The 23,848-nt window shown below is 52.6% G+C and overlaps 1 protein-coding gene across 3 annotated transcripts in view; it reads right to left on the minus strand.

Annotated features, from left to right (window-relative positions):
* Nucleotides 1-67: 67 nt before the first annotated feature.
* ARHGAP39 (Rho GTPase activating protein 39) overlaps nt 68-23,848 on the minus strand; it is a 224,025-nt gene continuing 200,244 nt past the window's right edge. For all 3 annotated transcript variants that reach the window (XM_053251141.1, XM_053251142.1, XM_053251140.1), the window contains 5 exons: nt 23,096-23,169; nt 17,276-17,475; nt 12,656-12,747; nt 11,460-11,629; nt 68-9,767 (listed from right to left, as the gene is read on the minus strand). In XM_053251141.1, the coding sequence (XP_053107116.1) occupies nt 9,573-9,767; nt 11,460-11,629; nt 12,656-12,747; nt 17,276-17,475; nt 23,096-23,169 (731 nt within the window). In that variant the 3' untranslated portion in view covers nt 68-9,572. The remainder of the gene's footprint in view (nt 9,768-11,459; nt 11,630-12,655; nt 12,748-17,275; nt 17,476-23,095; nt 23,170-23,848) is intronic.

Below are 23,848 nucleotides of genomic sequence, written 5' to 3' on the forward strand. Positions count from 1 at the left end.
AGGGGGTGCCACGCCTTTGGACACTGGGCACCACCACCTCAGGAATTAAAGACCAAGCTCTCCAGAAAGATGTCCATATTCATCTTTATTCACACAACATGGAGTTGCTTCTACATTTCCATGCTTCGTAATTACAAGAGTTAGCCAGACAACGTTACACAGTAGGTTGCCCCTCTAAATGGCCTCGGAGGGCCTGGTTGGCCTGGAAACCTTCCATCTCCGTCGGGTCACGGGTTCGAGTGACCGGGAAGCCCACCTTACTTGCTGCTTGCCCAGTGCCTGAGGTGATTGTCCAAGGAAAACATCCAGGACCTGGGTGGGAGTGTAAGGGACCTGATTCTCAGGCCGTTGGAAAGGAAGGGGAGGGAAACTCAAAGGCAGGGTGCATCACCCCATCCCAGCCCCAAGGCTAATTTTGTACCCCCCAAAAAATCAGTTCAGGCGGTAACTGCTCTGCTCTGCTCACATGCGCATGCACGCACACACCTAACCACACCATGGGTCAGAAGAGAAGCATCGAACAAGGAACAAAGTCCTATGGTGGCATTCAGTTCCATTCCAAGGCTGATGCTGCACCACTAGTTTGGGGGAAAGGTGGCATTTGAGCTAAGTAAACCCTGCAGGGAAGGGAATGACAGGTGGGGATGTAGTTCGATGGCTATCCTGAAACCCAGATTCTTGTCCGTTGGTAATCTGCTGATCTCCAAACGTGAGCAGACATCCTTGGCTTTTTGGCTGCTGCTGAACTACAACTCCCATTGTCCCCAGCTGCACTGCAGCTGGGGATGATGGGAGCTGTAGTTCAGCAGCAGCTGGAGAGCCAAGGGTCCGAACTTATTCATAGCTGCTTTCTTCATTGTAAACCGGCAGTCGTTTTGCTCAACCATTTCTGGCACACTCCACAGACCGCCAAGTATCCTGCAATGTGTCTGAAAGGGTTGAGATGATCACACACAAGTCTCTTGGTGCTGGGCCTATTGGCACAACCACTGGGATGGATTTACTGGTGGGCTGTGAGAAAAACTCTGCCCATATCAAGCCACTGGTGATGGTCTGCCAAAAGCTGGATCCTGCCTGTGGCAGTGAAGGTGCGTGACCAGCTTGCCATGGGCTGGGACCTGGTCTCGGCAAGGTTTTTCCAGCCCCCAAGTGGCTGTGGGGACAGGCTGCCATGCTCACGTGTGGGAGGGCTTGTCTGCCTACAGAGGGTGGGTCACACAATTTCAACCCAGACCAAGAAAGGCCATCTTGCCACTTGGGGCATCTCTGCCTCCAAATGGACACATTTCTTTGAGGTGGCCCTTAAATTGGACAAAAATCCAGGCCTTCTGTCCAATCTGGATCTCCCCCACCCCCCCGATTAAATATAGGCAAATTGAAAATAACAAATGAGTAACTGTTTTACTCATAGGTAGCTGTTACAGTGAATCTTGAGACAAGGATAGTTTGAAGATGTTCAACAAAGCCAACTGTTTCAGAAACTGTTCCTGAAATATGGCCAACCCTGAAAAACAATCTGAACTGAGAGATGCGAAAGCACTGCTTATAATATAGGTTCACAAACTTGCTTCCCCAGATGTTACTGGACTACAACTCCCATCATCCCCAGCCACTGTAGCGAGGGATGATGGGGGTTGTAGTCTAACAGCATTTGGGGCATGAGCACCTATGGCTTATAATGCTACTGACTGCTCTTTTATGCAGCACAGCTCAGTCGAACACTCCGCATTTGTATCGCTGTGAGGAATGAACCATCCATTCCCCACAACAAATCAGCTTAATTGCTTTCAGAGAATTCTGCTTGTGATGGCAGCGATGTGGGAGCAGAAGGTCAGCCTGCACCACAAAGGAAGCCGCGTTTCTTGCTTAGGCTAAGCAGGCAGACAGAGAGGCCTGCAGGCTGAAGTGGAAACACATCCTCTCCCATTCAGGCAGCTCCCAAAGGGATACAGCTGGTTTTTTTGGGGGGGTGGCTGGCCGGGGGGGGGGAATAGACCTCCCTGCTCCTTGGCTACCTCTCCTCCCCGCCCCCACCAATTCTAGGGCATTCTTCCTCGGTCACAATCCTACAGAGCAGCTACTGGTTGATCCCGCAGAGGTGATAAAGCAGGCTAGCTGAGTGATGGGAGGCTCTAAAGAGGAAAGAATTAATTAGACAATTAGCTCAAGTGGCAGGTGGGTGCAGGGGAGGGTGTCAAGGGACTGGAACAAGCCAGGCCTGGGCATGCACATCAGCCCCACAGATGGAGGCACTCCGACTCAATTAACTGGAGATTTTTTTGCAAGAGCAGGAGCTACAAGTGGAGGCTCTGTTTCACTGGCTGGTTTTGGCCAAATGGGCAGTCCCTTAAAAGCTGCTTCCCAAACGTGGCTGTCTAAAACACGGACAGTCTCGTAGCCAAGGAAGTCAGCATGCTTAACGCCTGTGCCTCCAAAGCACATTTAAGTTTCTTCACTTTGGACACGGGACTCCGTTTGCTGTCTTGCGGCCAATGGGGTTTGGGGTTTGGGCCATCTGAAGTTATGGCTTTGGGGTTCTCTGTGCTCTTGTCCACCTGTCTTTATGTTTTTATGCAATCTGGTGGGGGGGGGGGGAGTCAAGACAGAAATTCCCATCCTAGCAAACAAAGAGAAATGGCAGGGTGGGAGGCGCCATCTTTTTAAATAAATTAATAAAACTATATTAAAAAGTAAAAAAATAGACACATTTTAAAAGAGAGGAAAAGAAGCTTAAAAGAGGAAATGAAACCTGCCCATCAAAGGGTGGGGGTGGGGCAGCAGGGGTGCATTTAAAGGGAACTGCTCCAAGCAGCCACTCAGACCCGCCGCAAGCCAAGTTGCTCCCCGCCAGTCTGAGTGAATCCTTGGCCTGGTTCGGCTGTTCGAAAAAGCAGGAGGCTGAACTTGTGCACTGAGGTGCTCGGATGCTCCGTCCGCTGGTTACCGGGACAAACGCTGTACTCCGGGGCAGATTCTGGAGTGCTCTGATCACAGGCAGACTCGGCCCGGGGCACAGGGCTCGTCCTGGCAGCAGCCAGGGACAGCAGGCGGAGCTTCTGCTAAGTGCTACGGCCGGGGGGGGGATGGGGCTTCAGCCTGTGCACTCGGGGGATGCTGTGCACAAGTGTTGTTCCTGGTGGGACTGTGGGCTGTGCACCACATTTGTGGCATGCTGGGAACAGAGAGAGGAGGGATGCTTTAGTGCCCAGCCCAGGCGTTGCCTACCGCCCACATGACTCGGATCCAGAGTGGCGACAGGTTCCAGGGCTCAGCCTGGCAGTGGCGGTGGGGTCAACACACCTGGGCCTCCTTTGCTGCGCTGCTCCCGTCTTGGTCCCTATCCCCAGAGCCCTGACACGCTGAAGCAGCAGCAGGAGCAGAAAGGGCTCTCTCCAGATCGGACGTGCTCCAGGCCACCCCCAAGCGGCTGTGGTGTGCAACCCAAGGGGCACAGCCGGGCGCCTCTGCAACGTCACCCGCCATGCTGGGCTCGCCTAGTGTGAAGAGCAGCTTTCTCTGGCGAGCCGCTCTTAGGGCTCAGCCCCCCCCCCCATGCTTTGATCTGCCCCCATGCTGCTGGAGTGGCAGCAGACCCACTTGCAGCCGGACGGTCCTTCAGCTGTCAAGTTCAGAGTGGGGTCTCTGCTGCCCTCCCACTCAAGCCACCCACCCGCCACTTCCCTTACGCTCCGGCTGGGCTTTGTTCAGCGCCATCACAGGAAGATGCTTGGGGTGGAGGAGATGACCCAGTGGGGCAAGCATTTTCCCAGCTTCTGAATGCCTCGCCAGGTTTGATGAAAGGAGACTCGGGACTTGTACAAGGACCCTCCCATTTTGTGTGCTGGCGGCACACACACTTCTAATTTGCGCTAGTCCCGGAAGTCGCCAAGATAGTTTGCAATCAGATACAATGGGAAGGCTGTCTGTTGGAAACCGATGCACCTGCAATCACAACACTCTCTCTGCAGAGGTCCCAGGCGCATGCCTTTCGATCCCTTCCTCCTTCATTAGCTTCAGGACATGGGCTTTTTCTCCAAAGGTTTCTTTTCTATTATGGACCAAAACTATTTGCAGTGGAGCCTCTTTAGAGTGGGCATTTTTGCCCATATAAAAACAGCATCCTGGAGGACTAGATGATGTAAATTTGCGTGGCTTGCAATGCCATTTTGCCAAGGTAAGCAAGCAAGAGGGGAAAGAAAACAAGATGTGTCAAGCAGCACCCCCTCAAAATAAAAAAGGTAAATTCACTGAGATGACCTCATTCTGAAAACCGCAGGCTGCAACACTCCACAGAAAATTGAATTTGCAAGGATAAATGGCTCAGGGTATAGCTTGGTCATTGCTAGGTAACAGCCCATGAAGGTGTTAAGGCACTTGATTCGGTGAAGCTCTTTGCTCATCCTGTGTTTAAAACCAAGTAATTATTCTCATTTCAATTAACTTCTTTTTTTAACTGTGCCTTATGAACCAGACACTGTTCTTAAAATCTGGATGCTGGTAGCTAGTAGCTTGCATGAGATATGAGTGTCTTTAGTAGGCAGCATGGTAATGCTGATCTCCACTCACTGATAATTTACGCGGGGTGACGGGTGCACGGGCTGGATTGGTACCTCCCATTAGCACAGGGGTGGCTGTAAGACACCTCCAGATCTAGTAACGAGCTGGCAGCGGGCAGGACTGCTCCCATGTCCCATGCAGGGACTGATGCAGAGACCCAACCTCTCAGCCGCCCATCAGCACGCAACCAGCGCATAAGAGATGCACACCACCCCGCAGATAACACAAGTCAGCTGCCTGGTGGCGTGAAGACAAGCCACAGGCAAGCCCAAGAGCTGCACCCCTCCGCGGGTTTAGCTTTGAGGGACCGCCGAGGCGAGAGAGGCAGAGGCCATCTGGACAGAATTGCCCTCGTAACTGAAAGCAGTGCAATTCCGCAATTCCACGGGCAGTGAGTGACTGTCTCTGCAAGGAAGCAAACTCCTGAAGGTTACCCAAAGCAACTTGCTGGAAAGCTAGGTTTGCAGAGTAAGGGAAGAAAAATGGTTGGGGTCTCATGATGGGGAGGGTGTGTCTAGCCAAAGGGGGAAGGGTCCCATCTGAGCTGTTAATCCATTTCCATCTTATTCATTCATCAGGCACATCCCATTAAAAACACCATGTTTTAAGGGGGTAGGTGGGGAATCAATCAGTTGTGAAAGGCTTCTGTCTGAAGACAGGCCAACCCTCTGGGTACAGACTGTCTGTGGGCACGCCTTTGTCCTAATTAGAAAGCTCTGTCACCAATCGGGAGGGAATAAATATATATTTCTGGCCAAACGGAATGAGGAGGGTTTTTGGAACAGCAATGAAATAAATAGCGAAGTCAAGATTAGAGCATCTTTCATACAAATAAAAAGCCCCAACAATGGGTCATAAGATATATACACCTCTGGATTAAAACTATGTTGTTAGCCATTCCCCCTCCCCGCTTATACCTCTATATCAAGGGCTCTCGGTCTTGGCTCCTCGGACTCGGCTGGACGACATCATCCCCAGCCACACTGGCCCCAGGCTGGGGATGATGGGAGTTGTAGTCCAACACCCTCTGGGGACCCCAGGCTGAGAACCCCTGCTCTACAGAATAAATTTTTCCTGGCCTGGGATGTAGACACGCTGGCTGGGATCGCTGCAAGTTTGACTCCATGGGGGTGGTGTACTCCGGCATGAGACCCCCTTCTTGATCAGACGGGGGTGGGTGGGTGGGTTTCAAATTCCCCACTACCCTGGGCTGTGGATGCGGAGGCCAGCTTGCCTGCCACGACGGCTCCAGCCTTCCTGAAGCCACGGCAGCACAGAGGGCTCCAGGAACCCAGGGCCGCGTCTCCCCGGCCACGGCCACGGCCACCACCAGCCAGATGCTGGCACCTTGGAGTGCACGAGGGGAAGGGCTTCCCCGTCTCCCAGCGGGGAGGACTGATTTCCAAGCCTCTTTCCATGGCTTCCTTTCTTGGTTCCAATTCTCGAAGCAAAGGGGTGGCTTGCAGAGGGAAGACAGTGGGCGGGGGTGGGGGGTGGGCTTGCCCTTACGGTGGGTGGTCAGGGAAGGTCAGTCTGGAAGACTTGGTGATGTTACAGCTCCCCCGTGGAGCAACGGAGTGAATCTGCCCTGGGGCTGTCTTGGTAACAGACCTTTCCTCTGCTTCCCGGTACCCCTGCTCAGTCCCAGTTGACCTCCCACTCCTCGACATTGTCTCCAAACTCTGCGGATCCCACAGATTCCTTGGATGCAAGCTATTCAACTTTCCCCGAAATCCTCAGCTTCCAAAATTCACATATGAAAGGGAGAACCTTTTCCTCCTTCCACTTTCTATGCAAGGTACATTTTTCTGTTATCGCAGCTGGTGGACACCAAATGGGCCTACTCTATGTCTTATGCTAGGCCTTTTTAAAGCCCTTCACCTATTACTTTCCTGTGTTGCTGAGTTACACGGATCAGTGTCCACTCCAGTGCCCATATTTGCATGGGACTCAGCACTGGAATAAACACACAGCCCAAAGTGACTCTGTCACAAATACGCTGGAACAAGCAAAGGTGGTGGACACCCTTTGGGAGCCTCGATCGGAGACCTTGGCTCACAGCCAGGCAAGAAGCCACGGAAGGCAAGAAAGTGCTCACCTCTCTCTTCTCATGGCTTGTTTTGGATGCCACTCCGTATAACTAGGGAGAGGGAGTGGCTGGTTCTTTCAGGGTCTCCTTTAGCGATAAAAGGCACTTTCTTTGGAGAGATGCCAGGAACGTGCCCGGTGCTGCTCATCAGCCCGCCCAGGATCCGAGCATGAATGGAAACCACCCTCCGAGGGGATGCTTCAAAGGCTCAAGATGGCCAGGAAGAGGCTGAGCGGCCACACAGCAAAAGAAATATGGAGGAGTTCGGTGGGAGAACCAACATGCCCACTCTCTGGGATGGAAGAAGCAGCATCCGTGAGCAGCAGCCATGGGCCCGGCCGACAGTGGCTGAGTTCTCCCTTCAAGGGCCAAGTGAGAACGACCCCTGAGCTGGAAGCCACGGATCTTGAGGCGTGGCTCACTGGGCAGGGGCAGGTGTGGCAGCGGAGCCTGGAAGGGACATCCCTGCTGTGCAAACGCTTTGGCCACCCTCACTCCCCAAATCTCCCCCACCGCCTCTTAGCAAGGGGATGAGCGTTGCACCTGGACTAGGCAAGAAGGGGCAGGGTGGGGAGAAGGTGGCCTCTCTATAGGACTCCCTCTCCCAAGGGCGGGGACCATCGCCCGGCTGGGAGGAGTGCAAAGAAAGGGGCCCTGCATGGCCGCTCCATCCGTCTATGGCCAGCTTGGCGTCAGGATTTTGGCAGATGGGGCGGTGTGGCTCTGTGGGTCAGGGCCCTGGGCTGTCAAGAAAAGCAGGGGGCTGGAGGTGACGGCTCCCTCCGCTCGGATTACTCAAGCCTGCCGGAGAGGACGTGAATGCCAGTGCAAGGGAAGGAGGCAAGCCAGTCTCTGAAACGGAGCCCCCGGGGGCTGTTCGTTCCACCCACCGTCAGCAGAGAACAAGGTCTGGCCTTCCTGGGGGAGGCGGGATGGGGCTGGTGGACCGGAGAAGAGGCCTTTCCCCACACAGTCCTGGCCAGAGAGGGCTCCAACGTTTTCAAGCCATGGGAAGAACTGGCGCTCTCCACGCCTGGCTTTCTTTCCCTGGGGAGAACAAATTGAGACTTATGTGTGTGTTTGGGCCCAGGGGGGTGTTTATAGGGTGTTCTTGACTATTATTGACAGCAAATTGGTCTCAGGCAGAATAATGTCTCAGAAACTGGCATGCCGAGGTTCCTCTGCAGAATAGCCAGCGACCAAACTAGGGTCTTTGTTGATGAAAGGAAGCATTTCACCAACACCTGCTGTTATTTTTTCTCCCTCAAATTTCCGGGGGTTTTCCCCTTTGGTGATAGTAAGTGGGAGAGGAAGATCTCTGGCCTGCTCACGTCACTGGCCCAAGAGGGTGGGGGTGCCCTGAAGTTCTGCAGCCCCCGCCCTCCGTCAGTCGGAGATCCTGGCTCCCTTGTGGAGAACAAGTGCCAGGGAACGAGACCTGGGATGGGGGGTGGGGGAGGGGTCTGGGCAAGCTCAAGGCTGGACTCTCGGGACCCTTCGGCCCGTCTCTCCGACGGCTGCCTGCCTGGGGTCATCTCCTGCTCCGGACTCCGATCGGTGCTTCTGTAATGCCAAACTGCAAGTGTGGGAGAAGTCCCTGCAAAGGCAAGGCTTCCTTCACCATGCAGGGAAATGCAGTTATGCATGCATCATTCCTTCTCCCGCACGGAAAGCGCAGACTCGGCTCGGGGGCTCGTGTGGCTGAAGGGGGGGCACCCAGCTGCCCTGCCCCACTCCCACCATGGATGTACCCACACTGAGCCCGCCCTTTCAGGCAGGCCTCGGGAAGGCGGCTCCTTGACTCTGGCTGGCTCCGTGTGCCAGTCGTGTTGGATGCACGGATCGGGAAGGCGGGCAAGGAAAGCCGGGCGCGGTGGCTTCCAGGGCGATCAAGCCTAGCCCAACGTCCTCATTGGCCAGCTCTGAAATCCTGCACTGGCCAGCAGCATTACTGGTCTCTTTGTTGGCCATCAGGAGAGAGGGAGGGAGGAAGTGGGGGAGGCCCGGCTCGGCTCGGCCCCGTCTGGCAGTGATTGTGCTGGAACAAGGAAGGGGAATAACAAGAGAGGACCACGAGAAAACGGTGCCCAGGCCCGGCCACTTCCGGCCCTCACTAACAAACAGCCTGTTGATGGGTTCAGCTACTCCTAACGATAAGCAGATCTCCTCCCCGCACTGTATCGCACCTCTGGGGTGCCCAACTATGCATCGTCTCCTCCCCAAGAGGGTCTGGATTAATGGGGCTTGGCTGGGTCCCCCTCGTATTCTCAGGGATGCCCTTGGGCCCGGCTACCCACACCATCCCTGCCCTCCGATCTCCAAGGGACCCAGCTGCCATCTTGAAAATGAGCCGCGTTAGAGGCCCTTCCTGACTCCAACCATTGCCTTCACTACCTTGGTTCCCAACCCCAACCCCCAAATCTAGTGCCCCGTTGCCCAGGAAAGCACATCGCAAACTTAATCTAGGGTGGGCAGGCCTTCTTCCCCCCACCCCACCACCACCCCAACTCAATAGTTCGCCTGAACGTCACCAGGTTGCCCATTAATTCAGACTCTCTTTGGGATTCTCAGACCACAGGAATCCCCCAGGAAGCAGACGGTTTCTCTGGACGTCTGGCCTGTGGTGCCTCCAAGAGGGGCTTGCGTTGGGGCAGTGCCACTTGGTCCGCAAGAGAAGCACCAGAGGAATCCCAGAGAGGCTCCAGTGCAAGAATGGAGGACAGCCGGGGAGACGGATCGGGGGGCGGGGGCACAGCCGAGACAGTCGTGGGAGCGTCCCGCTGCTCTCTCTGCACCGCGCTGCCAACCAAGCCCGCCGTTCCCTTGGCTGCGTCATCAAGGACAGTTCTTGTTAATGGATTGATTCTGGGGCCGGGGTGGGGGCGGGGCTCGATGTGGTCCAGTTCTGATTCCCTCGGCACCACCGCTATAGGACCCCCTCCATGAAGCTTGTGTCCAGGTGCTGGATCAGCACCCGGATGAAGGACATTTCCTTGCGGGTGTTCTCAAAAATGATCCGTGGGTCGTCCGACTGGCAGCGCAGGCAGTTGGGGGCCATCACCATGGCCAGGTTGTTGACGTCCATCTTGGTGACCGCCACATTGCCCGGCTGCACAAACACCTGCCAGGGTGGGAGAGGGAGGGGGAGAGGGGGGGTCTTCTGTCAGCCAGGTACAGGTAGCCGCAGCACCCCCCCCCCCATTTTGAAGCAAAGGAGCGGCAGGAAACATCAGCGCAGAAGGGCGTCTGCCCTGGATCTGACCAAGGGGGCCCTGCAGTGGGGCCCTTGGTTGATCACAGTGGCCAGTGAAACCCCTCTGGGGACTTGTGGAGCAAGACAGAGAGAGCCCTCTCCGCCTGCTGGACCTCAGTTCCCAACAGAAGAGCCCCCTGACACCTGCCTTGCATTAGACACCCGCTGGGCACCGCATCCCTACGCGGTCACTCATATCTGTAGCACAGGTCACCTCTGGGGAATCCGGCCAGTCCTCAGAGCAAGGCTTCCCCAACCTTGGGTCCCCAGCTGCTGCTGCTGGACGACGACTCCCACCAGCCCCAGCCACGATGGCCAAAAGCCAATGGCCGCTGAGCCAAGAGGCACCTTTTAAAAGCCACGCTTCTCTGATGTTCAGCAGGCAGCCCCTGTCCCTATCCAACCCCAGCACAGCTTTCCTTCCAGTGCCTGTTGCTGGTGTCCACCTTCAATGGGGTGTTTTGGCAGGCCGGCCGGCAGGCCCTGAACCCTCTTCCGTCACCTCCAGGTCACAGAGACGACGTTCTCTGGGCCAGGGCTGTGCTTCTCCTGTTCTCTGCCGAGTGCCTAGCCTCCAACCACCACAGGAAGAGCAATCAGGGAACATTCATATCCAGAGGGAAATTCATACGCTATGGGCATCCGAAGCTGCAGCTCAGCGGTAGAGCTTTGCATGGAGAAGGTCCCAGGTTCAACCCCTGGCAGCATCTGCAGTTTGGACTGAGAAGGACTCCTGCCTGGAACCTTGGAGAAGCCGCTGCCAGCCAGTGCAGACCAAACTGAGCTCAACAGACCAAGGGTCTGACTCGGCAGAAGGCAGCTTCCTGTTTACTACATGCCAGTGGGCTGGGTCCCAGTTCATCTTTGCAGCTGCCAGGAACACTGGCCCAAAGAGCTGGCCAATTTCACAAGTGCAAACCTTTACATTTAAAACAAAGCCACGGCAGTCGGGATGTGCTTGAACCGCGATTCGTGCTTGAACCGCGATTCGAGCAGCGATTCGAGCCCTGGCAGTTCGAGCATTGGGATCAGGGAGCGAAGCTTTAAGAAAGAGGAGAGCAGGTCCTTACCTGCCGCTTCCTGCTGAGGCGGTGCCCAGGCTAAGTGGTGCCGGCACAGACATGATGTCCCCGCATGCATGGGCATGTCATTTGAGTGGTCAGCATGGTGTTGCTGAGCACGCACATGGCGCCCACAGATGCCGTGTGTGCTGGTGCCGCAAAGGGGATTCTTGGGCCGAGCGCCACCCCAGCAGGCAGCTGCATGGGGCGGTTCCCGAAACCTTCCTTAGAGCTCTTCCTTAAAGCTCCCGATCCCCGATCCCAACCAGGGCTTGAACCGCTGCTCGAACCGCAGTCTGAGCACATCCCTACACGGCAGATCCCAACTCCTGAAGGAGTGTGGCTGTATGGGGAACATTTGTTGCCTTCACACTTACCGTGTCGGCCCTGATATGAGGACCAATATTCTTGGTCAGTGTGGCCCCCACTGGCACACATACCAGCCCCCGTAAGCCCCCCGGCAGCCTGGCGCCGGAGATGGGTCCTCAGGCCGGCTTACCTGTAGGAAGCGGATGAGGTAGCAAAGCACCATTTTGTTAATCCTGGGCAGGGAGTGGACGACTGCGATGGCAGCTTCGGGGTTCTCGTAGTGAGTGATGCACTGTTCGTAGAAGTCGTGGGGGATCAGCGGCTCCTCCAGTTCCCGGTACCAGAGCTTCAGCAAAGAGGCTGCAGAAAAGGGAGCGGAGTGAGGGCAGGCGGGAAAGGAAGAGAAGGGAGTGGGAAGGCAGAGAGAGGCAACCGGGGGACGGAGCGGGCCTGTGATCCTGCCAACGGGAGCCCGGCCAGCCCCGGACATTTGAGCCCCAAAGGAATCCTCTCCACCCAAGGCCTCGGGGCTTCACTCCTTTCTCCCTTCCTCTCTCTTTCTCAGCTGGAACCAGACTCATGCCAGCCAATAAGGACCCAGATGGAATGACCTTTCCCCGCCACTAAATCATGGGCAGTCCATGCCAGCCCGCCTGGAACGAGGGGCAGGGATTCTGTTGGAACCACTGCCGCTGCAGCTGTGCTGCGAACCCTGGCACCTCCCCTTTGAGATCTCATGCACACACACACACACACACACACACACACACACACACCCGCCCCCACAATTTCCTTGGCATCCCCCTCCCACCCACCCACCCACCCCCCAAAGCAGCGACTCTGTATCCTTCCTGCCCCGCCAGCACCACGCAGGAAAGACCTGGCAGGTTCCCATATGCCGTCTGCTTACCCTTTGAGATGGCTTCCAGTTGCAGGGTTTAGCTCTGCAAAGGTCACTAGCCCGCAAAGCTGGACTAACCTGCGTACGCCTCAGAGACCTGTGTGAGTCATTCTTGGCTACCTCTCTATCTACGGTGCTTTTTAAATTATGCATTTAAGAAAAGGGGAACAAACTTGTGTCAGCTTTCCCTGCCTGGTCGCTTGCAAAGGGATGTTCACTCACTGCAGGTGACCAGGCAAGTCCCGTGCCAGATTCTCTTCTGCCTCCTGACATCCCGCCCCCCCCCACACACGCCCATGAAAGTCAGGCAGCAGCTGAACTGACTGTCCAAGCTGCCGCCACCCCCCCCCCCACCCCCGCCACGTCTATCAGGTTTGGGCCAGAGTCCGTAAAAGGCCAGTCTGCCCAGGGGGTGTGGGGCTGGACACAGAGGGCAGGGTTCCCCGGAAGAGTCTCCTTCCATGTGCATTCACTGTCCTCCTCACCAGGAACATGAGGGTCTTCCAAGCCAGTGGGGATTTTCCACTGATCGACCTGCAGTTTGAGGGCATTGACCTCGTCGATGTCCCCGGGGACTCTGCAGAGGAGAAGAAAGAAAGGCCCCAAATAAATGAGAAAGAGTGGATGATCAACTTTTTTGAAGAAGGAGCAGGAGGAGAGCAACTGTCCCTATCCGACCCACCACTGCATCCCTCCCAGTGCTGATAGCTGGCGTCTGTCTTATTCCTGTTTCTTTTTAGACTATGAGCCCCTTTGGAGCAGAGAAGCAACTTCTCGTCCCCTTTGCTATGGAAAATGCTTTGAGAACCTCTGGTTTAAAAGCAGTATATTAATATTAATATTGATTAATAATATAGGGAAAACACTACCACTTGGTTATTCAGTATCCTGACATTCTCCTGTTCACTTGTAAATTCTGGACTTCTCCCTACACCCTTTGCCTTGTCTAATTTGTATCCACATGGCAATCAAGAGTGGAATAGTCAAAGCTTTCATGCAAGTTATAAGTGGAATTCTATCCCTCATATTCTGCACTACTTCCAAGCATGCTCTTACTTACATATGGATCCACACCTTTCCCTGGTCCCCCAGGTTGAGGCAGTGGCCAGAAGCGCTTCCTATCAGCTTTGGTTGATACGCCAGCTGCGTCCGTTTCTTGAGGTTCATGATCTCAAAACAGTAGTGCATTTGCTGGCAACCTCCAGACTTGATTACTGCAATACGCTCTATGTGGGGCTGCCTTTGTATGTAGTCCGGAAACTACAATTAGTACAAAATGCAGCAGCCAGGTTGGTCTCCGGGTCATCTCGAAGAGACCATATTACTCCTATATTACAGGAGTTGCACTGGCTGCCGATAGGTTTCCGGGCAAAATACAAAGTGCTGGCTATAACCTATAAAGCCCTAAACAGCTTAGGCCCACGGTATTTAAGAGAGCGTCTTCTTCTGCATGACCCCCATCGTCCACTACCTTCATCAGGGGAGGCTCGTCTGTGGCTACCTTCATGTCGTTTGGTGGCCACCCAGGGACGGGCCTTCTCTGTTGTCGCCTCAAGACTTTGGAACGCACTTCCCGTGGGAATAAGAGTCTCCCCATCTCTAGTGGCTTTTAAAAGGGGTCTAAAGACTTATCTTTTTACCCAAGCTTTTTAACTTTTAACTTTTTATCTTTTAATTTTTTAAACTTTTGATTGTTTATTATTTGTTTTAAATTGTTTTTAGTATTTGTTTGTTGTGAACCGCCCTGAGACCTTGGGTTATGGCGGTATAAATATGTGCTAAATAAATAAATAAATAAATAAATAAATACTCTCTGTTCACATGCTGAGCAGGACCTTGTGCAATTTTAATAGCACCACCTGCTGGCCCACTCATGCATTCCCAAAAGGAACCACCTTTCCCCCTAGTCACCACAAGAGTAGTAATGAAAAAGGTCAGGCTAATCTCTGGATGCAAGTGCTGGCTGGCAGGTAGCCCTGTGAAAATTGCGCAAGTTCCCTGCTCACTGTGTGCAGAGGCGAAGATCAAGCTAGGAGGGAGCATGGAAGACACCTAGGAGGACATTAAGGAGAGCCAGAATTCAGCCCATGAAGGGTTATTCTAACATCACAGAAGATCTTGATGGACAAGTGAGGCTACAGCTGACTCTTAAGAATATAAACCCTTGCCAACAAGGGGGGTGTTGTCCTATGGAGAACAGAAAGGATGGATGATGGTCATTAGATTAAGACAGTCATGGTTCTAGTAAGTATGTGGTGGTGTGTTTTTGAGAGATTTGTCTCAGGGGTGATTATTGTATTGGAATTTATGGAAAAGTAAATACTTTAAACTGCATTGTTTCTTCCAAGTCTAACAACAGAAGATATGGAAAAGCAATTGTGTGGATACTATTTCACTTGTATCATGAGTATTATACAATATGATTCTGCAGAAAGGAGTTTTCTGGTCACATCTGAATGAGGTTGCAATGAATCTTATAGAGACTATGCTGATACTTACGTTTTATAAAACTCTAAACAACAGGTTAATATTGGCAGTACGTGTATGCTGCTAAGGGATTTCTTTGTAATAGGTGAATATTTAGTATATAGATGTCAGAAATAAACAGTCTGTTCACACACAGAGATCTTGGAGATTCTGCAGACCTGGCTTAGTATTGTTATTTAGTTATTAAAAGAATCACAAGGATTCACTGGACAAATGCCACTAAAGAAGGCCTTGTTAAGGATGAAATGCATCTGGCATGATAAGAAAAACATCAGAAGAACTATCTCCTTGCATGATTTGAGGGTGAATCTTGGTTCCATATGAAAGGTTTATTGGATTACCCATTTGCAAATCTGAACATCTGGGACTTCAGAAGGACTCTTGGGAGATAGATACTGAAGGGCAAGTGTGGGAATCATTTCCTATTGTGACTTACTCTGAAGACGCCAGGCAAGAAGGACCTTTTGGGTTTATATAGCATAGGAATCACTGGTACTCTGGTTTTGATTGACATGATTGTTTTTATTGTTGTAGTTTTCTATGTATACTGTCTTATATTGCTATTTTAGCTAAGTTATTCTATTAGGTTTTGTTAATATACTGTCTACAGGTCTTGCAGCATATAGAGGGTACATTTTCGGTATCAGTGTTTGGGGGTTGTTTAGGTATCAGATCTTTGGGGCATTAGTGTTTTTTCGATCAGATAATATTGTTTTGTGTTCTCTTTGAAATAGCTAATCTGGTCTTCTCCAGAGGCCCCTCTCTGGGTGCCCAGGTCTTCAGAGGTTGGTCAGGAGTCTCCTGGGATTTTTGGTGGAGGTGACTCAAATTGTGCCCACCCACCCACCCCGGCCTGCCCTCCCTAGGCCTGAGGCATCCTTTCTTGCCCTTCAGGCACTAGGCAAAGCCTGCCCTGTTCTCTCGTGCCCAGAATGGCTTTGAATGATGCCGGACTCCTTGTATTCGCCCTCTGCTTCATCTTCTCTTATGTGCAGTTTAATTTGTCGATGCTGCCGTCTTTTGATTTATTATTGATTCCCTCTGCTGCTATTAGATTTCTATTTTTAATGTTTGCAATGTATAATTTATTGTCGATTGTGCCTTGCTGCAAACAACCCTGGAGCTATTTTGTGAAAGGTGGAATATAAATATCTCCAATAAATGAAATAATAGAAAATGAATGTCAAATAGCAGCAGGAGCAGACAGGAACCCGGGTCTATGCACAAGTCCAGGGGCGCAGCCAGGGAAAAACACAGGAAGCCGCCTTGTGCCGATTCATACCCTTGGTCCATCTAGCTCAGTATTGTCTATACCAGGGTTTCGTAACCTTGGGCCCCCAGATGTTTTTGGACTACAACTCCCATCATCCTCAGCCACAAAGGTCATATCTGGGGATGGTGGGAGTTGTAGTCCAAAAACATCTGGGGGCCCAAGGTTAGGGAACGCTGGTCTGTACTGACTGGCAGCAACTCTCCAAGGTTTCAGGAAGGAGTCTCTCCCTGGTTTACCTGGAGATGCTGCCAAGGATCGAACCTGGGACCTTCTGCAGGCAAGCAGGTGCTTGCTCTACTGCTGAGCTACGGCCTGATCCCCTCAGGGGGATATCTTATAGCACTCACAGGTAGGGATGTGCAAGAACCAGTTTGGTGGTCCATTCCCAGACCGCCGAACCGGTTCGAAAGATTGGCGTTTGAGCCGGTTCGAAAGTCGGGGGGAGGTAGCTTTAAGGTGCAGGGAGGGTGTCCTTTTACCTGTAAAAGTGCTGTTGCGGGGCAATTGTGTACCCCCTTGACACCCTTTTCAGCGCAATACAGGAAGTGGCAGGTGCACCCGCATGCTTCTCACACACAAGCCACGCTTGTGCGCACACATTGCGCACATGCGCTCACACCACTTTCGGTATTACGCTAAATGGGGCGGCAAGGAGGTACACAGCCACCCCATGGCAGCACTTTTACAGAAAGCACCGGCGGGGGAAAGAAAGCGGGAGAAGTTAGGACCCCCTCCCCGCTCCTTAAAGCAAATCCGCCCCCTCCAGCTCCTGGGAGTGCATGGAACTGGTTCCGTGCACATCCCGACTCACATGTAGCCACCCATACAAATACAGACCAAGGTGGACCCTACTTAGCAAAGGGGACAATTCATACTTGCTAACGCAAGACCAGCTCCCCTCCAGTGGACTACACTCACCTTACCTAACAGCCACACATGCCTTGCCATTCTATGGTCCTCACTGGGACATAGGAAGCTGCCATATACTGAGTCAGACCCTTGGTCCATCTAGCTCAGTATTGTCTACACAGACTGGCAGCGGCTTCTCCAAGGTTGCAGGCAAAAATCTCTCTTGACCCTATCTTGGGGATGCTGCCAGGGAGGGAACTTGGAACCTGCAGATGCTCTTCCCAGAGCAGCCCCATCATCCCCTAAGGGGAATCTCTGACAGGGCTCACACTTCTAGTCTCCTATTCATATGCAACCAGGGTGGACCCTGCTTAGCTAAGGGGACAAGTCCTGCTTGCTGCCACAAGACCAGCTCCCCTCCTCGAAGCTACCCATCTATTTAAAAAGCCCATCTTATGTGATGAAGGAATGGCACCCCGAGCAAAGTGGGAGTTACCTGAAGATGCCCTCGGTCTGGTCTCCGTTGAGGGCCAGCACTTCCTCCGACAGCCTGGTCTGCACCCACGGGAGCTGCCGGTCGGGATACCTCTCCTTCTGCATGTTCAGAATCTCTTGCAGGGAGCTCCCAAACATGGAGGGGCTGAAGACGGCATTCTTGGCATGGCGGATCTCCTCGATGTTTGGCTTCTTCAGGCCCTGAAGGGAACACAGTGGGGGCAGAAGCAGAGCACGAAGCGGGTGAGACCAGGCTGGGCTCCGAGTGGCAACCCAGGTAGAGCTTGGCAGGTGTGTCTATGGAGTCATCGATGCTCAAAGAGTCATGCAAGCAACAGGCAGGCGCCTGCCTTGAGGAGGCTGCAAACCCGTACTCCCCAGTGGTCCTGCCTGCCCTTTGAGACCTGCCCAAGACATTCTGCACCATGTCCCACTGTCATCGGAGGTGCGATGGGTGGGGATGCAGGATGAGAAACTAGACTCATGGGCGTTGGGGGAGTTTGGGAACTCGTGGGAGTTCTAGTCCAAGTCTGAGAACTCCTGATTTAGGACTTTGTTTCAGCTGGGGTTAAGGACCATCACACTGAGGCAAATACTTTCTGGGAGGAGCACATTTTCAGAAGGGATTTCATGAAGAGAATTATACAGCTGCAGGATCACCACTGAGAAGGCTCCATCTTGGGGACCCCTCATGAACTGGATAGCCACAGATAACGCAGCCTTGACTTTTCTTGTTGTGGCTTGAAATTGTTGAAAACAAATTCTACCCCCGTGTCAAGGAGTGTGCGGAAAGTCGTATCCACATCAAGCCTATCTTTGGCCACAGAGGGGCAGCATTTCGCTGCCAAAGAGGCAGAAAGAGGGACGGAGCCTAGCAGGAATCTCAGGCATGTAAAGAGCAGGTGCTACGCAGAAGAGCAGCGACCTGAGGATGGGCTGGGAATGCCACCATGGCCTCTGCTTCTAGGGCGCTCTTGATGTCAAGTCATTGCAAGCTGCCTTGGGGGAGTTCTTTACGGCAGAGTTTCTCGAACTTGAGTCCCCAGATGTTATTGGATTATGACTCCCATCATCAGGGGATCCAAGTTAGAGAAAGCCTGCTTCACAGGACTGTGAAGGGGGGGTATAGTTATTTTAAATAAAACCAATCTTTTTGTAGCACCAGAATTGCAATGCAAGATTTCTGCAGTGCCAACTGCATGGAAATCAATGTATGAAGGGCCCAAGTGCTTCTGCAAGAGGCCGATATCGGGGGTCCTCAAACTTGGATCACCAGATGTTGTTGAACTACAACTCCATCTCCTGTGACAATGGCCACTGGGAGAGCAGGAAAAGTGGTGCTAATGTGGTTACGCTTCTTGAAGAACCATCGACCTGGGGAATGCACCTCTCTCTTTAAAGAGGGGGGAAGGGCCCACTTGGTGGTGCCCCCCCCATCTCTGGAATTTCTTTCCCTGAAGGGGTTAACCAGATATCAAGTCTCATGTCTTTTCATTACCAGTTGATGATCTTTTCATTGAACCAGGAATTTAATTCTTGTTTGAATCCGCTTTTAATTTTGCAGATTTTAAAGCTGTGTTCTAATGTGTTAGTCCCTGAATTCTTTAAATATGTGACCATCAAAAATGTTGCTATAGTACAGTATATAGTATATACTATAGTATAGTAGTATAGTATATAGTACAGTACATAGTATATAGTATAGTATAGTATAGTATAGTATAGTATAGTATAGTATAGTATAGTATAGTATAGTATATAAATAACGTAATCCAACCCTGGGAGTTCCATTGTAAATGACAGAAATCAAATGGCAAAACAATAAAGCCTCAAGAGAGTTTCACGGCCTCTACAGTCCTTCTCCTTTCCTCGACAACCCCTCCTCACGTTCTTCATGTCTGCCATAGCAAGAAGAATGATGGCTTTCCTTTGCCCCACAGCAGACAGAGTTTCATGGAGAGGGAAGGAGTTGAAAAAAGACTTGGATGCTAATTGGGGCGGGGGCAAAACTGGAGAGGGTGTCAGTCTTGTGTGGGCTGTGAAAATGTGCTACATTTCAGAATCTCTTGCCTGGAACGTTATTTGCATCTCTGGACAAGGTCTACCCAACTAGGCCTGACTTTTCTTCTTCTCCATCTACCCCTGTGTCCATCTCTCTCCCTCCCTTTCCTCTGTTCATGCTCCCCCCCAAAAAAAAATGTCAATTTTGGGGCTGCAGAGACCTGTGGCCTTGTAAATCATCATGCTCATCAACAAGGCCATATTAAGAATGAGAAATCATGCTTCCTAGGCTCTCCTCTCTGTATGCTGATTCACTCTCTAGCTCAGGGTGCCAACATTATCCAGGGTGCCATTGTGCCTGTTTCACAACTGTGAGAAAGTGCTGCATGCCAAACTCCCCTGCCTGCAGCTGTATCCTTCCCTCCAGTCCAGGTGAAGCCAAATATGGTTGCTCTTGCATGATGCTCGACTTGTCAGCATTTGTTACCTGGAGACTACCCTCCTTCTCCAGGCTAAAGGCAGTAAAACAAGCATTTGGGCTTGCGCTAAGTCTAGCCACCAATGATGTGCCTGAGCCATGCTCAGCTCAGGAGGCACTGAGGGGCTGGTCCGGCTACCCAAAAGGAAGAGCCTCCTCTCCATTTCAAGGCAGAGCCCAGCCACTCTGCTCCTTCCTCCCTGCTGCAGTCCTGGAGTTTTAAGCAGAGGCTGCACGATCTGATCCTGGCAGCAAGAAGAATCGGAGCAGGCGGCAGGCGGCTGGGCGGCTGAGTGTGAAGCATCCTTCTCAGGCTGTTCTCTTGTGTGCATGCCTGAACAGACGCACGTGCAGTGCAGCTCTTCAGCCCTAGTTAAAATTTTATCCTCTTCCATTATTGATGGGGAAATGACAGGCTTCCCTGGCACTTTGCAAGCACATGTTGTTTAACCCTCCGCATGCTACGTTAGCTGCTCTCAGAAGGTGGCTGTGAACTCTCCCTGCATATATAATTTGGTATCGAACTAATTATTGCCTCCCTTCCCACCACCCCGACCTCACACACACATAATAACCAGTGCCTTTCCCAAAAACATTTCAACCTCACTAGCTATGCAAGCAGACCACCACAAGCTTGCACCCAGATTTTCTGCAAGGACATATTGCCTGTGCATGTGGACACGCGTGAACATCTCCACTCACTAGAAGCAGACCCAATGAGTTGCCATATTTACAGGGTGCCTCTTGAGTCTCTCCCTGCCAAATATATACAGCTGCATACAGTGTACAGAAGACAGCATTTAAAAAACTAATATTCCATGGCCAGAAAATCTGAATTCTGCAACATGGATTTTTATGCAAATTAAACACACTTGTAGTAGTTCTCTTCTTTGATGTAATTTATTCTACAGCTTTTGCTGTTTTGCATCCTTGATGCAGGTTTAGTTGGCCATGGCAATGGCGAGGAACTATGGCAGGAACTGAAGTCATCCTAACACACCACACAACTTCTTCACATGCCCCTCTGGCTTCTGGGATCTCAACGGGTCTTGTTCAACTGCATATTTGCAGTTTATGCGAGCTACAGATTTGTTTTTTAAAAACAAACTCAGCGATTCTCAGGAAGCAGAGTTCTGTGTTCACTGCCACGTTCTGCATTCCCACAGAATCATGCACCACCGTAAGACTATAGTAGGCAACTGCCTTCCTCCAGCCTCGTCTGCCCACACCCTGAAAGAGAGGCCTTTCCCAGCCAGACAGCCTGAGATGCTTGACTGGAGATACCAGGAGCTGCACTCAGAACCCTCTGCGGGCAAAACCAGGAGCTTCCCTCCTGAACAGCTGCCCGGCCCAACCCGCTTGGCTTCTAGAGTGAGAACATCAGAAGTGGCCTCCTGGATCCGATCCAAGCATCCGACTTTCCACAGTCGTGGGGCAGCCCCCTCCCGCCACTGGTATTCAGAGCCTGCTGTGTGGCGCCTTCTCAGAGGCTCCTCAGAGACATCGTGATGGACAGCCATTGACGGACCTCTCCTCCTCCACGCACGGGTCTTCTCCATGTCTGATCGGAGAGTTATGGCCACAGCTCTTGCCCTGCCCATGGGCTGCACACCGCAACTCGCTTGGCCAATGCACACACCTGCACGCTGCCCCTCTCCAGCAGCCAAGCTTTTCTGGGGGCTCTTTCCTGCTTCTGGCAGTCAGCTAATGTGGAGCTGATGTTCTTGCTCGGCTCTCTGCCCCAGTTTTTGCAAGCCACATTCGCTCCCCGCTCCCCACCAATATGTCGCAAGAGAGGAGCTGCAGCCATTTGTCCTCAAGAAAGCAGGAGACCAGTGAGTCAGCCTGCTCTGTTCTCCCGCTGCCTGGATGAGGAGCTGAGCAACTGGGACTGGGGGAGCAGAACAGCTGCAGCAGCAGCAGCAGCAGCAGGGGAAGACGCCACCAAAGGCCTCCGTGGAACTGGCACGAGTCCTCCCCCTGGTTGAGCAGGTGCCGCTGAGAGGAGGCACAGTAGCAGCAGGACACTGAAATGCCGACACTGGCCAACCCAAAATGAAGGCACCCCCCTCCCCCCAAGGAATCTGCAGCCCACCTCAGACAGCTCCGCCCTTTCTCCCTGACTGCCCTCTATGCCTGGGACTGCCTCAAGAACACCTCTGCGATGCCACCTCACTCCAAATCCCACCTTTCTCATGGAGCCTCACAAGAACATAAGAAGAACCGCCTTGCTGGATCAGGCCCAAGGAAGGGCCGATCTAGTCCAGCATCCTGTTTCCCTACAGTGGCTTCCCAGAGGCATCTGGTGGGCCCACAAACAAACAAGCAAACAAACAACAAATATTTATATACCGCTTTTCAACAAAGGTTTTCAAAGCGGTTTACACAGAGAAATTTTATATATATGTATATGTATATGTATGATGGCTCCCTGTCCCCAAAGGGCTCACAATCTAAAAAGAAACATAAGACAGACACCAGCAACAGTCAATGGAGGGGTCCTGTGCTGGGGGTGGAGAGGGCCAGTTACTCTCCCCCTGCTCAATAAAGAGAATCGCCATGTTCAAAAGGTGCCTCTTTGCCCAGTGAGCCGGGCTCCAACGAGAAGAGAGGAAGGCAAATGCCCTGCTCTTGATGTTGCTCCGCTGCAACTGAGATTCCAAGGCAGCCTCCCTAGTCCCCAAAGACCACTGGAAGGACGCCCCGGAGCAAGTTGCTGAAATCACTGCCTGTTTTCCTCTGCCTCCCTTTCTCCCCTTCTGTGGTTGTGACCCTTCCATCTCTCTCTCTCTCTTTACAATCTCTGGATTGTAAGTCCCTTGGGGCAAATTCCTGTCCTGGCATTGTCTTCAAAAGGGCCATGTACATGGATGGCACGATATATAAATAATAAACACTTGCCCCTCTGCCTGCCCCCCAGTGAGCCAAGAGAGGGTAGACAGAATGGCAGGAGGATTACTCTGGGGCTCTTGTCTGTTTTTTCTGTGCCTGCACAGAGGCAGAGTTTTAAGCGCCCAAATGGCATCTGGGAAACGGTTGGGTCAGAGGTCCTCAAACTTGGGTCCCCAGATGCTGTTGGACTACGACTCCCATCACCCCCTGCCACAATGGTCCAAGGCCATTGTGGCAGGGGGCAATGGAAGTTGTAGTCCACAACAGATGGGGACCCAAGTTTGAGGACCCCTGGGTTAGGTGGAACCCACAGCAGAACTCACCCTTTTTGGGGACACCATCACCCATACAAATAACTGCTTCAGCAACACACACACAGAGTTTGTGATCAGCTTTGGGCAGCTGTTCCCAAACGTCCACATCCAAAGACCACACAAAAGGCTGCGGTACCTTCTTGGCTCCGGTCAGCGCGGCTTTCTGAAGCTTGTTGTAGCAATACTTGGCGTAAGTGCTGATGGCCACCCCTAAAAGGAACAGGGAGAGGGAGAGAGATAGAGAGAGAATGGAAGTCAGTCAGTGCAAGGACGCTGCAAGAGGCCACCCCGAGCAAAGAGGCAGACAGGAGAGACCCCAGCACCATCCGGAGGAGAAGCAACCGGTGCGGCCCGTCCAAAGCTAGACTGCGGAGGAGAAACCAGCCACCCTCGCCCTTGAGAAAGGCTCCTTTGCAGCCACGCTCCAAGATGGGGCTTTGTGGGGCAAAGGCCCCCGAGGAAGCTTTGCTCTAGCAGCGGATTCAGCAAAGACCGCAAGACGAGTTGACATGCCATGACATCGAGTCACCGGGTGACATGGGGGGAGGGCACGTGCCCTGCCCCCTTTCCACCCTCTTCTGCAGCCCTGGCCCTCAGCGCTTGCACCCCATCACTGAACGCAGAAGTGATGCGATCTCCATGACAGGCCAGAACAATAATGATGCCAGCTGCTGCAAGGGACCCCAAGTGGTCCTGGCACTTGGTCATCCCGCAAGGCACAGCTCCGGGTTTCAGGTCATAGCCTCTCCTCTCCTCTCCTCTGCCTTGGCTGTACCACTTCAGCCTGCAGTGGGGGGCGGGAGGGGAGGCTTGCATAATGGATGCCCTGCTGTGCCAAAACACCTTCCTTGCAGCTAGAAAACTAAGGGCTCAGGGAGGGTGCTGAGCG

This window comes from Hemicordylus capensis, chromosome 4, assembly GCF_027244095.1.
Source record: "Hemicordylus capensis ecotype Gifberg chromosome 4, rHemCap1.1.pri, whole genome shotgun sequence".
Classification (NCBI taxonomy): Eukaryota; Metazoa; Chordata; class Lepidosauria; order Squamata; family Cordylidae; genus Hemicordylus; species Hemicordylus capensis.